At 34.4% G+C, this 15230-nt stretch overlaps 1 protein-coding gene across 1 annotated transcript in view; it reads left to right on the top strand.

Moving 5' to 3' along the window:
• The window catches only part of slc27a1a (solute carrier family 27 member 1a), a 52734-nt gene extending 39772 nt beyond the window's left edge, over window positions 1–12962 (top strand). Inside the window, exons 10-13 of the mRNA XM_056454120.1 lie at window positions 590–727; window positions 3394–3558; window positions 3646–3792; window positions 12091–12962. Coding sequence (XP_056310095.1) covers window positions 590–727; window positions 3394–3558; window positions 3646–3792; window positions 12091–12248 — 608 coding nt within the window. The 3' untranslated portion in view covers window positions 12249–12962. The remainder of the gene's footprint in view (window positions 1–589; window positions 728–3393; window positions 3559–3645; window positions 3793–12090) is intronic.
• Window positions 12963–15230: the final 2268 nt, after the last annotated feature.

The raw sequence follows: 15230 nt of genomic DNA, 5'->3' as shown, positions 1-15230 counted from the left end.
TAAAGCTAAAATGTCATTAATACAGTGCTAATAAAGTCAATTTGACCCCCATTCGTTTTTATTTTATATTAGATATATTACTGATAATATATCTTCTGAATTTCTAAATTTAGAGCATAAAATCACAAAAGGTACCTTGTATTTAGACATTTTTAGACAACACAATAACATTTTTATATTTTCCGAATAGTTAATAAATCTGTCTTTTGTAGAATAACCATAATTTTTCCAAATCCTGATTTTTCAAATGAAAACAGTTGTCATTTTTCTGGGGTAAAAGAGAACAATACCATAAATGACAAGTTTTTATTTGAAATTTGGAAGAAATATGATCAGACCCTTGTAGAATAAAACAAAATTAACAATTTAATCAAACCCATACCTAAGTAAATTTTTCTTTATCACATAGCTCTATGTTAAATGCAATAAGTTTAATGTAATTTTAGATCCATCGTTTCAAAGTGTTATCTAAAGACACAAGCAAACCAGCAATTGACAGCATTAGATTGCAAAAAATTCAATAGCCGTTTTCCTCTAACAGAGTTCCTTTGTGTGCTTTTCTTCTTGCTGTGTTTCCTTTTGCTCACAGGAGAGCCTGGACTGTTGGTGGGCAGAATAAATCAGCAGGATCCTCTGCGTCGGTTTGACGGCTACGCGAGTCAAGAAGCCACCAGGAAGAAGATCGCCTACAATGTGTTCAGGAAAAACGACTCTGCCTATCTGTCAGGTGCAGCTTTACACACTACAAAGATGTGGCAGAAAGTTTCTCTCTGTGTAGAAGTTCAACTTTCTAGATGGATTTTCTGCACCACCAGGCAAGAGTTACAGTTCAGATTTTGAAAGAAGTCTTTTGTGCTCACTAAAGCTGCAATTGCTTGATCAGAAATAGTGTAAAAACTTTAATATTTGCTTGCATTTCTACAATTTAAAGTAACTGTTGTTTTAAAATACATTTCTAATTATTATAGTTATTTCTGTATTTTAAACGTGAATTGCCAGCATCATTAGACCAGTTTTCAATATCACACGTCACTTCAGAAATTAATACAATTGATTATATAGTACTTAAAAACATTTATTTTTATCATAAATGTTGAAAATATCTTTAACGTCCCAATGAACTGGAAGCTGCGAATATTATTTTGTATTGTGACGCAGTTCCTAGAGAAACAGAATTTAAATGAGCAAACATTGGGTGTGGCTTATTTTTTTCTACCACAGGCTGAATGGATGTAGTAAAGTAGGCGTTTTATTTAGAAAGATCGGGAAAGGGGTTTTAGAAGAGGTATTACAACCTAACAGACTTCTCCTGCTCACCATTTCTGTTTGTTGTCAAAACTGGCAGTTGAACCAGCAGGGTTAAGTTTGTTAGCCACGCCCGTTACCTCAAAACAATTGAACTGAAAACAAACAGGAAGTGCATTTTCAGATTTCAATTAAAGATTAGAAGAGCAAACTTTTTTTTTTTTAATGATATGCACAGATCAACTGTTCACCACAAAACTAGCAATGTGAGTTCTTGGGGACTACATCGCTCCGAGAGTACCAAATCACCAAAATGTGTTATATTTAAGGCTGAACAATATATCGTTTGAGCATTGATATTGAAATGTGTGTATCTGCAATTGTCACATCACAGGATTAGATTATTTAATAAAGATATTATTTAATATTACTTTATATTATTGCATAAAATTATTTATACAGCGATGACCATGTTGTTTTTGATTGTTCGATTTTTATTTGAATACTGTTAGACTCCTCATTAAATCATAAAGTACAAAGTATAAAGTTTTATATAACTTTTTATTTTTGCTCTGTTGTATTTGTAAATGCCTGTAATTTATTATATTTTATACTGATGCACTGCATAGAAAAAGACTTGATCAGCCTAGTCGATCTAAATTAATGTTTATCTCTTTCCAAATAGAGATATTCAAATCATCTGAAAAAGTTATATTGGTATCCCAATACATATTGCAGCAAAACAAAATATCGTAATGTCAGATTTTTCCAATATCGTGCAGTCCTAGTTATATTAAAAAAGATTTATAATTCAAATAGATCTTTTGACTTACTTAGCACAACTCTTCATATAGTATTATTAAGCCATTATTAATTGAGCACGAATAATAATTAAGCAGCAAATCCTTAAATTAGGCTGGTTCCTGAAAGATAATGTGAGATTGAAGACTGGAGGAATGATGCTGGAAAATCAGCTTTGAATCACAGGTATAACTGCATTATAGTAACAAGAATTGCTAGATTTTAATAATAATCAGAATATTTTTTTTCAGTATTACACTTTTTACAATATCAAATAAATGCTGACAAGGCTAAAGACCTCTTTCAAAAACACAGGATTTGGAAAAAGGGAAATAACGGACCACTTGGACATTTCTTTGGAAAGTTTACAATATTTAATATGTTTGAGTGAAACAGACTCTTATTTTTTTTTTGTTTTTTTGTAAACTACAAATGACATTTCTTCCAATTTCCAACTTTTTGAATAAATTCGGCGAAATACATAAAACCAGGCATGTTTATTCATTTTTAGATAACACAATGCCACACATATTAACTTATTGTCATAAATCTGGATTTTACTTTGTCATCATGGGGTGTAAAGTGTAGACTTATGTAGAAATAAGTCCTTTAAAGCTTTTTAACAAAGCCGCAAAATAACAAAATGTAAGGTTTGAATTGCAATCCACTGTATAGTGTTATAGTCTTCTTTGCTTATACCTATTTATACAGTAATCATCGTTTGAAATGAATCATCCCCTTTCATCAAAGTTGTCCTAAGACTACAAAACAACACCCATTCTTGTCTTGGCACAATTTTGGCACAAAAAAAGGCAGACACTGAATTAGGAGAACGTTTTGTCTTGCATTTTAACTGCATTTAACGGAATCATAAATGGCTTTAACACACATCTTTCAAAATCAAAATTGTGCATCATAAAAACACTCTATAACACACTCAAAACAGTATTGCACCTATTATTGGATTGAGAACCACCAGTTGAGAAATGCTGCTTTTGCTCTCACTCTCACTGTGGCAGCTTCCATGCAGCAGTGAATAAAAAAGATCTATATAAGCCATTTATTTTGAAAAACAATTTGTATTTTTTTGTATTTTATACCGTTTAAATGGTCAATAAGGCACATATTGCACATATATCATACATATCACATGCAAATTGCCACAAGAGGACAGAAAGGATAAAAAAAATCAGAAGTGCAAAATATGCATACACCTAATTTCACACTTATTTAAATGTACCCTAAGCTAAACCACAAAAAAAAATCAATAAAACATGTTGAAAAAAACTCATTCTGCTATTTTTTTTAACTCACTCTGTAAACTTTTTATATTCTGGCGTCTCTCAGGTGATGTTTTGGTTATGGACGAGCTAGGATACATGTATTTCCGAGACCGAAGCGGAGACACGTTTCGTTGGAAAGGAGAGAACGTGTCCACCACTGAAGTAGAGGGAACGCTGAGTGGCCTGTTGGGACAGACTGATGTGGCAGTGTTTGGAGTAAACGTACCAGGTGAAACAAATGAAGTATTACTCTATAATTCAAAAGTGTAAACCTCTGAGTCCTCATAAACCTGGTCATGTGTGTGTGTTTGTACAGGTGTGGAGGGAAAAGCAGGAATGGCTGCCATCGCTGACTCGACTGGAAGCTTTAACTGTAATTCTTTCCTAAAAGAGGTTCAGCAAGCTCTTCCTCCATATGCGCGGCCAATATTTCTACGCATCTCCCCATGTGTAGATACCACCGGTAAGATAACGTTGTTCAGCATTGTAATATGTTTGGGTGATATAATGAGTATAGATGCATTATAGTTATTAAAAATCTCCCTCTCTCACAAATTGTGAATATGAGAACATTGAAGAGATGATTAATTGCCATCTCTTATTTAATTTAGTAATTATGATATTCTAATATAATTTATGATAATCTATCTTATTAGTAGAGCTGCACGATTCTGTCTAATATGAGAATCGAGATTTATTTATTTATTTTTGCTTAAAATAAAGATCACGATTTTCTCGCGATTCTGTAGATGTAAAATAAAGCTTAATATGAGTCTGCTATTATTGTTTTTTCTCAAACATATAGTAAAACAACAATAATAATATTATGTGTAGGTCTACTGGTTTCTATAAATAATTCTATTCTACTTATAATAATTCTGATGTTGATCTATGTTTGAGATATAGGCCTATGCTTGCCATCTGTCATAGACAACATTATTAGACCATTTAATTCAGTGGTAAAATCAACATTATATAGGCTGGAGTAGTTATACTGATACTAAACATTTATTTTCATGCACAACTGTGTGTTCGCTATGAAAGAAAAAACATATCAAATGCTTGTTGCAATCATAACTCTAAAATGCGATATGATCATTAAATGATGTGCATGCTTTCGGTTTCATTTTCACTGCTAAGTGCTGTTCATACTTCGCGCGTGGCTCTCAAACGATCACTCTGTGCCACAAACTGAATATTATTTACAACTTTATTACCTGTTACTCACAGCCTATGCAGGTTCTGTTTACTAAAGTAGACGCGCATCATTAAGTAGGTTGCGCACCCACCCTCTCTGTGATAACAGCTCACGGTCAGCAGCTCATGTCACATGTGATAATCCGGCCGCGTATACATCATTATATGAAGACAAAAATGACATTTTTAGGTGAATTATACCTTATAAATGCAGTATGTGACTCTTTCAACATCATTTGGAGGTGTCCATGTCGCTGAGCAACGTATGTGAAACAATGAAAAGACTCGTGCAGCCGCCTTTTTTCCTGAACTTAAAAATATGATTGGCAGAATCAAAGAAATGCTGGATGAAGATCGTCTAGGGGGTCGAATCGAGATCGCAATCTTTTTTCCGATTAATTGTGCAGCTCTACTTATTAGTTTAATTTAATTTTATAAATTACATAAATCTGTTCAAATAGTCGGATTTAAAGAATCAATTTACAACTGATTCAGTCATTTGTTTGCTTTAATGCTCAAAAATTGTATTGTTGATGAGCAAAACCATATTGGCAGTTTGTGTACAATTATGGTTTACAAATTTTAATAATTCAAAAATAATGTGTGCTGTAAGCTGATTTTTTTGGATGTCTAATCACATCACAATGGAATAATAATAAGAAGAAGAAATAAGTAGCTTATTATGAATTCTGTTTCAATGTTGATGTTATATTTTGCAATTGTGAGTTTATATCTCAATTCTAAGTCTATCTTCAAGTAAATTTAGATTTTGTAATTCTTAATTTTTTTTGCTATTCTTAGTTTGTATCTTGGAATTCTGAGCTTAGATTTTGTGCTTCTATACAAAATGTATTTACAAAAAAGTTAGTGTTACAAGCGGCTCAAAAATTAAACATAAGAGAGACAATGAAGACTAGGTAAATCATAAAGAAAAATGATTTATTAGCAAACGACATAATTAAAGGTGCAGTAGGTGATTGTCTTCAGAAACATGTTTTGTTGTGCTGGATGAAAGTCTCTTCACATTCCAATAGTAATGATTAAAGTAAATGATTTTAAATGTGTTTATGGGGGGTAAGGCATAAAGCTAAAAAATGTTCATCCAGTTAAATATTGTCGGACCGACAAAAAACTCAATTATGACAGGTATCTCAAACTGTCTGTCAACAAATTTACATTTGAATTTCTGCACAGCCTCTTTAAGCGAACAGATACGTCACTCATGCGTACATGTGAAGCACAGATCTATGGCTGACAGAGAGACATCATGCAAACTCTGCATCAACCTGAACTTGTATCTGAAAGACCAACGTGTCCTTGTATGCATGAAAAGTAAGATTGTTTCTGAAAGGGCATCTGCCAAAAATGCAGAATCAAAACTTTTTTCTAAACCCTGAATCAATATCGTAATTACTTTTGCATGCTGGAGGGCAATGACGTTATGCAGTTCAAAACAACGATCTGAAAGATGACACCACGGCTGAAGTATTTGTTTTAGACAGGTATGTCTTAAAACTCTTTAAGCCATGCAAAGCTGATGTAGTTTGTGTTCTTATTTATGAATGGGTTTATATGCCAGGAAGTGTTTTTCAGCCACTGAAAACATCCAGCAAAAGATTGGCTATTTTCAAGTTCATGGAGTACCTTTTACAGGATCGATAATATAGTCGGGTAAATAGACCTAAGCTTCGTTTAGCTGGCACCTATGGTGAAAAATCTACTTTTCAAGCTGTTTGGACAGACATATGTGCAGGTATGGTGTATAGGCCATCATATTGGGGTGATATAAACACACCCAGTCCTTTTTTTTCAATTTAGCAACATAAAAACGGTGGACCAATTGGAGCGGTTTTCAGACCAACCGCAACTTTACATAGGAATGCGGTCCCCCGCCCACCGAATTGATTGACAGCTGTGCGTATTAACATGTCCCAGTAGTCACGTGTATAATCATATCAACAAGACCAGACGTGCGCAAAGCAACCGGGAATAAAAGGTCTGTTCAGTTTGCTAGGATCATCATTCATCATCAAATGTAATCAAGAGTAAGTTTCACATGTTTAAAATGTTTTTAAAACAGTGCACGTGTGTAATGAAGTACAGCAATTTACTTCAGCTTTACTTCATCAGACAGCAACGTGTCAGAACAATTATAAAGGAAGACACTTCAATCCTGGTTTGTGGACGTTAAATCAGGTTTATTTTGTACATTAACATAACAGATATCCATACAGCAGTGGATATTAACCTGTATCCTGTCACATTTGCGTGCAAAAAAGTGCAAAGCTAAACGGGCGCTCTGTCTGTCTGTGTATGTGTCCGCTGCGGTGTGTGTGTGTGCACGCGTGTATCTGTGTGTGCGAGCATGAACTTTGTGTGACTCATTGATCCAACTGCACAACAAATACTCATTGGTAAAGTTCTTACTGTAGTATTTCTCACAAATGCTACGTGAGATCTGCTTCCTTCATGTCTGTCTGTTGTCTGACGCAGGCAAGTGAGGAGATTAAGGCACGTAGAAAGGCACGTAGAAACGGTGGGCGGGGAGGACTAGCCTTAAAGGCACAGTACGACAAAACAGCCCCCTAGGTCAAAAATGTATAAAATAGAATCTTGCAAAAGGTATAATGAAAAATCTGATGGGTGTTTTGAGCTGAAACTTTACAGACACATTCTGGAGACACAAAACACTTATATTAAATCTGAAAAAAGGGCTAACCTAGGTGCCCTTTTAAAGTGAAAAAGGAGATGAAAGCGAGCACAATTGAAAATGAAAAGTCTTTCATTATCTTGGTAACGTAAACATAAGAGTAATGTAAAAAGATGACAGGATATTTCTGTTTTTAGCACTGCTTTTTTCTGATCTAATTTTTATTTAGTTTAATAACAAAATATAAGTAAATGTGCTCTTCCGCCTAGCCAGCTTTACTGAGGTAAAGTTTGATTAACAGTCACACATTTGTTCATTTTTGAACAGTGACAGCCTGTGACACAGTTTTGGAGAAATATAATTCCTGCACCCGCTGACCTGTCAACAACTACGCTTGATAAAGTGCGTGTCTCTATAGAGTGTCTAACTGTTGAATGACATCAGTGTGCGTTCGCTCGTTCATGACTTAAGGAGGCGTGGTTTTGGATAGCAGGGGAGGGTCGTAAAATTTCTAAGCTATTATGCTAATGCTAGCATTCTGGCAGATCAACTACTGCACCTTTAACAAAACATATTTAAAGCAACCAAAGTCAGTATAAATGGAAGTCAGTGATGAACACCCTGTCCATGGTAGTGAACTGAGCTCATGATCCAAAATAAAATTATCAATACGACTATTATCAAAACGGCTGGAGGGTCTGGCTAATTGAGCTCCTTTCTCACGTCAAATGTGGGGGTCTTTATACAGTGCACATAATGGTTCTCAGGTGAGATGACCCATCCACTAATCACCAGGCTCTGCAAATCACAAAAACACAACCAAAATAACCAGGTCCAACACGGAACGTAACATTTATATTGTGCAGTATTGACTTCCATGCTTGCTTCCAATTTTTCAGTTTTTAATTTAAATTTTGAAGCTCTAACATTATTTATTTTTTTAAATTATTTATATCCCACAATTTATAGACTTCGACCCTTATGTTATGTTAGTGAAGTTTTCATCCACTATGAGGTGCAGTTGAGCCTTTATTTGGGCACAACTTACAACGATTTTCATGAAATTCACATTTTTTTTCATAAATTTTATGATTTTTGGTGACAAGTCTTATTTTGACCCATATTTTGGGAAAATGCTGTGAAAATTTTCAAAAACTCAACAATACACTGTGGGCAAAATTACTACCCTTCTGTTATGCTCGCGATGAAAACATCTACAGAATTAAATTGCTCCGATAAATGTATTTTTCAAATTGTTTTGCATAAACTGTTACTCAACCTCAGTCCTAATCAAAACCACTATATGTTTTCACACCTTAGCTTCCAAATTAATTACTTATTTTTAATATAAAAAGTGATTGTGGACTGGATATTTTTTAACCTTTTATCACAGTCTTGGACATTTGAAATAACATTGGCTTTGATACTGTACATTATTTGTTTTTGTGCAGCATCAGATTTAAATTTTTCTCCCTCATTTACTGTTGGTGGCTGTATTTGCCCGATTGACCTCTGTTATAATGGCATTTTTGATTGCAAAGCCGACAGCATATAACTATACATTCTTGATTGTCGGTGGTTTTCCCTGTTGATAAGAGGTAATATTTGTAATTTTGGATCATCATTGGCACCATCAACCCTTTAGATATGGCTGTACAAAAAAAGCTGTGTGTTTGGCTTTTACATGGAGTATAACAGCATATTTGAATGTGAGTGTAAGTATGAGAGGTGACCTTTGCACAGTTACCTTTATACATCTGAAAAAATCCAAATAAGCACCTCAGCTACATGGAGTAAACAAAAACATACTGCCTGTGTTTATGTACCAGCTGCCTTTTGATGGTGAGAAGTACAGACTAAACAAAAACAAGATAAGTGGATTTAAACACTTGGTTGCCCTTCTCCTGGTCATTTGATAATAAGAGCAGCAAGCAACATGAGAAAGAACTTTACTTGTACCAAAGTTTTAGAAATGATAATGATGGTCTTCTTCCTCTTACATCTGATACCAGGGTGTCCGCGGGTCTTTAAAAAGTATCAAAAATTGATGAACCAATTCAGAGAAAATAAAGGCCCTTAAAAGTCGTTAAAAATAAAATTTTGAATTATACAATGTGTAGTTGTATGATAAAGTTTAATAGATAAAATCCCACTAGGTTTAACATCACGTTGCTTTGTTTACTGTAGTAATTAAGGCAATGCTGATATTCTTGCTATTCAAAGTCCCTTTGAGGCAAGTTACTTTATGCGGCCATCTTTAAAACACCTCTCGGACAATCTGTTTGAATGGCAAAACATCAAATTCTCCAAAATTGCTTGCCAAACTTGCAATTAAATTTCATATCAGGAATCATCAATAAAATTAAACCAACAACAGTTTTTTTTAGGTTCATTTCTAAACATTTGAATTCATCAAAATCTGCTGAAACTCACTTCTGGTCTGAGCCATCTCACTATCATTAGTCATCATCATCAGAATCATAGTCTATTAGCGATCGATGATTGGCTCCTGTACTAGAAGGTGGGGCTTTATTTGCCATATTGACTTTTCCCCGTTCCCCCAAGTGTTGTGTATTCTGTAATTTTGTCTATAGGGGCAGCCTGCTGGATTAGCATTTTTATTTATTATACTGTAAGAATAGTGTTTCTTACAATCAGTATTTAGTGTATATAAGGTAAGCTAAAATGTCACTAATGTTACCGTTGAAACCTAAAATGGTCATGAGGTCTTAAATTGTATGTAAATTGTATTAAAAAAGGCCTTAAAATGTATTGTAGCTCTGAGAGGTGAGGTGCATATTTAGATTTTCTCATCAAGATGCATTAAGGTCTGAGGTGCGCAAAGGTCTCACTTACACCCACACGCACACCGTAATTTGCTGTCATACTCCATATAAATGCCATCTAAAGGGTTAATGGTGCCAAATGATGATCAACAGTAAAAATGACAAATTGTACCACTTCCCAACAGGGAAAACTACCAACAATCAAGAATGCATAATTATATGGTGTCATGGCTTTGCAATCAAAAAATGTCATTATAATGGAAGTCAATGAAGCAAAAACAGCCACAAATGGTAAATGAGGGAGAACATTTTTAAATCTGATACTGCACAAAACTGAAGAAAGCATCAAAGCCAGTGTTGTAACTAATCTTTCACATGTCTAAGACAGATTAATAAAAGGTACAATATATGCCCAGTCCACAATTACCTTTTATATAGAAAGTAAGTCATTTTTTGTGGGGTTTTTTTCCAAATCAGTGACATCATTTATAAACTTGGCAATTAAAAAGTGAAAAAAAAAAAAAAAAACATTTAGTGCTTTTGATTAGGGGTCCGTTCTTCGTACATGGATTACTCAATTAGCTCTATTTGGTTATTGACAATTTGACATGATCCAGGATTGTTTCGTTCTTCAAAACTCATCTGAGAGTTGTTGTCATAGCAACAGTTCTAGTTGCTCAAACCTGCTCGGTAGCAGGCTTAAAAGCTTAAAAAAAAATATAAATACCTTATTAAATAAAAACGTAGTTAATAAAAGTACAAAAATGCAGTGGTTCTCCCCAAAAGGGATTAAAAAGAACTTTTATTAATATGGATTTTTTAGATACAAACACGTATTATTTAAAGGTAAGCTTTAGTACAATTTCTGTAAGATAATAGACATGCACAATGTTCAACTGTTTTTTGTTTGTTTGTTTTTTATAAAGGAATAATAATTTATGCAGTCATGCACATGTTTTACAGTTAATATGCCAGTGATTTGATGCTTTGCAAAAGTTGCAGACACCTTTTCAGATATCAAAATGCTTTTTTTGATGCAAAATTAATTTAAATTCCTTACGCCGATTAAAAAACTACAATGGGCCTAGCCTACTATAGTAAAGAAAATCCTATCTAAAATGTAAAACAAAATAAATTGCTAAAATTCTTGACACATGAAAGTGTAAAGCCTGGAGCTTACACTTACACACAAGTTATTGCGTATCATATTTAAAAAACCGTTTACTGTGAATTTTATATAATTTTGCTCACATGGATAATTAAATATTAATCAGATGTCATTACGCTGCTGAACTGTAAGCCAATAGGTGCATTGCCGATCATGATTTCGTGGATCGATAGATCTGTCCTTGACAACACGCGCAGCAAATCTTAGATCGGTTCATCCCGACACTTTCGTGAACTTGAAGCACCAAATTAGACAGGGATCAGTTATCAAGATTTAGATCCAGGATCTGCAAAATCATCTTAAATCATTTAAGCAAGCTACGAAGAATGGATCCCAGGACTAAGGTAGATTAACAGATTTATGGAAAAAAAGAATAACATATTTATCTGATACATTTTTGCAGCAGATTAATTTAGTGGATGTTTTCATCCTGACCATAACAAAGAGGTAGTACTTTTGAACGATTCAAAAGGGTTAAATCTGATATTTTCTGAAAACATACATCATGAAACTTATTTATTTGCAAATCACAATTCTAAGCTTCGATTTTGTCATTCTTAGTTTAAACATTATTCCTCAGTTCTGAGTTTGCATTTATACTTTACGATTCTGAATATGTATTCATACTGAGTTTATATTTGATCATTCTAATTTTAGGTTTTATTAATCTGAGTTTGCATTTTACAGTTCTTAGTTTATCTCTGAATTCTGACTTTTTGTGAGTTTATTTCTTGTGCTTCAAGTTTTCTTGCAGTTCAGACCAAAAATGTCATTTCCTTTTATTGAAACTCACAATTCTAAAAAGAAACTAGTTCTAGAAAGTTAGAAGTGTAGATAAAACTATAAAGAGATCAAATCTTGAACGAAAATTAGGTTATATGGGAGATAAAACTTCACAATTGTTTATTTTCTGTAGCAAAAACAAGCCTATTTAGATTTCCAACTCTTGCCTGTTCACAGGAACGTTTAAAATCCAGAAGACCAGACTGCAAAGGGAAGGATACGATCCACGGCTCACAACTGACCAGATCTACTTCCTAAACTCCAGAGCGGGGCGTTATGAGCTTGTCAACGAGGAGCTGTACAATGCATTTGAAGAAGGCAGGATTTCCCTTTAGACACAGGAGAGAAGTTAGTCTGAACCAACCTGGTCTTCTCCTAATCTGTGAACACACACACAGTGTTACCGCAATGCAGCAGAAACCACACTGATTTGTTCATCTAGTATTTAGACATTACCATTGTTTAAAAGAATAATATTACATCTGATGAGGCGTCTTTGATTCGGTAGCCTACTAGAAAGCACAAGCTGTGTTGAGAAAGGCAAACCATATACCCAATATGCAATAGGCAGTACGAGTGAATTATTATTTTAATGCATTTTTCTGATTTGATGGCAGCAGAATACAATGTGCACTTCCAACATGAGCGGAACAAATACCCAAACACTAAAGCCAACAGAATAAAAGATAAAACTCCATTAGGACATAACACTATAGACTGAAACTACTACAAACCGGCTAGTTGAAAGGTTTTAAGCCTGAAAAGATGATAATGAGTGTATGTTAACAGACGTGAGTTTTTACTAAGTGAACGTTATTAAAATGCCTAACTCCAAAGTGATTTTTAGAAAGCTGAAAGATACCGAGTGTCTTTGTGAACAGCGAAGTGCCTTAGTTTTTTACTACATAAGCTTTATCCAAGTGTGATATGGCAGGATGAATGTGGCCTGACACTCCTTCATGAACAAAGAGGTTTTTGGTAAATAAAACCCAGTAAATCGTATTAATATAGTTCTGAATTATTAAATGAATAAACATTTTTATTCCAAATTCTTCTTTTCTGGTTTTAATTTCCTGGCCTTTATACTGAGTTCTTGTTGATTTTTCACTAAAGCTGCGTCCCAAATTGCATACTTATGCACCATTCTACGCCATTTTGTAGTATAAATAGTGTAAAGTGAAGTGTGTAATGTTGGAGATTTCATGCACTCAGTGACGGCAGCTTTGCCCACATAGCGAAATGAGTCGAGCTTTCGGGCGCTCATATTGGATAACTTTATTTATTTTGGATTGTGAAAGCAAAATTCTCCTATGAGAGTGATTATACAACCTCCCGATGGTGAATGCGGTTTTACTAATGGCAGGTATTATTTGGTACTTTGGTCATTTATTTCACTAATTTAGCAACTGTCAAACATCATAAGGGAAACAGTTTGAACTTTCGCTTAGTAAATATACATTAGTGTTCCATTTGTGACGACACTACATACATATATTATGCTGTTGAGTGTGAAAGTGCATAGTGTATAGTGTGCCATTTAGGACACAGCTTAAGCAATATAATGTGTTATATAAGAGGTCAGTGACTTGGAAATCAAAATTTCTTTTATATTTTGTCATAAAATGGGGTTTTTATGCATTACAAAAATATGCTTGAAGTTTTAGAACTCAAAATTTTCTTGTTAAAAGTAACACTCCACTTTTTTGGCTCATTTTACAACTCGCTTACAGTTAAGTACTTGAGTTTTACTGTTTTTTTAATCCATTCTGCCAATCTCCAGGTCTGCTGTGACCACTCTAGCTTAGCATAGATCACTGAATCAGATTAGACCATTAGCTAGGGCTGAGTGATAAATAGATTTTATCGATTAACTCGAGTGTGTAGTTTATTTGTAGTTTTTGTGTACTTCAAATTGTCTGAATGAAAATCAGTTTTCACTTTTACATTCTATGGTTTTCACTCTAACATGCAATGCTCTGGGTTCCAGTAGTCCTGCTGCCTTTTGCCATAGAAACACACAAACAACATGGAAGCGAGCAGGGAATTTAGAAAAATGTTGTGCTCTATGAAATATAAAATAACATTAACCAGCCAAACACGCTTACAGAGAATCATCACTTGCGTGTACAACAAGATTCAGAAACAATAGCACAAGAAGTGCCATTTTTAAATACATAGCCGAAAAAGGAAAACTATAATAATACAATAACTTCATTGTAAGCCTCTGTAAGCCATTGTCATTCTCTGTAAGCCAAACAATAACAAACACACTCGCCAAAAAATGGCATAATAATATATAAACGGCTATAACATAAACGGATCTGTCACTCTTTCACCATGACATAAACATAAGGAAACGTGTTGTACACACGGACATCCATTAGCCTACATAATTAATTTCTTTTGATAAGCGCAAAGATTTATTTCAAAACTATTTCTAAACTCAGTTCTAATTTCCAACAAACGAATAAACTATTGTGCAGTTTATTTTAGTTCCTCAAAATAGCAACGCGCCAGCAATGCGCCTTAGCATAACTCCTTTTTTAGACCAGAACGCCTAAGGGTGCACATATGAGTGCAAATGCATTTGCTATTTTAACAACGCGGTGCAAAACGTCAAAATGACACTTGCGTCGAGCTGAAACTAGCAAATGACATTTGCGTTGCACCTTGCGCCACATTGCGCCGGGTGTATGATAGGGCCCATTTTGTCTAAACTCAACAAAAGATGATCAGCACCTGCTTTTACATCTGTGCCTGTTCAGCTCTGCCCACTAGTTCACACTGCAGTACTGTTAGTAAATTAGTAAGTAATATAATAAATGTATTAAATATTTTAAAAAGAAACCTGAAAAAATGCTCCAATGGTGACTAGATGATGTGCATCTATAAACATGGCACACTTTGATGCAGTATTTTCTGAAAGTCTAAAAGCGGAGATTGAAAGATGCTGTGCTGATTTATATTGGATCTGACAGGACTGTCACACCATACAAGTGTGAGTAATGGTTTTCATGATGTGGTCATTACTGCTTTGAGATTACAGATCATTTGATATGTACTGAATATCTGAATATTCATCTGTTTTAAACTTGGATTTAAAGACATAGCTGTGCTTTCGAATAAAAAAAAGGGGGAGTTAAATATGCAAATTGACAGCCAATTGCAATGGGGGCATTTACTTTCAAGTCTTCAATTCAATTCACCCATTCAAACTGTGTGTTCAGGTTAGAGGGACTCAAAACAGGACATTCATTCATTCATTTTCTTTTCAGCTTAGTCCCTTTCTTAATCATGGGTCACCACAGCGGAATGAA

The sequence above is a fragment of the Danio aesculapii genome, chromosome 3, assembly GCF_903798145.1.
Source record: "Danio aesculapii chromosome 3, fDanAes4.1, whole genome shotgun sequence".
In the NCBI taxonomy this organism is placed as follows: domain Eukaryota; kingdom Metazoa; phylum Chordata; class Actinopteri; order Cypriniformes; family Danionidae; genus Danio; species Danio aesculapii.
This window is presented reverse-complemented; position numbering and strand designations above follow the sequence as displayed.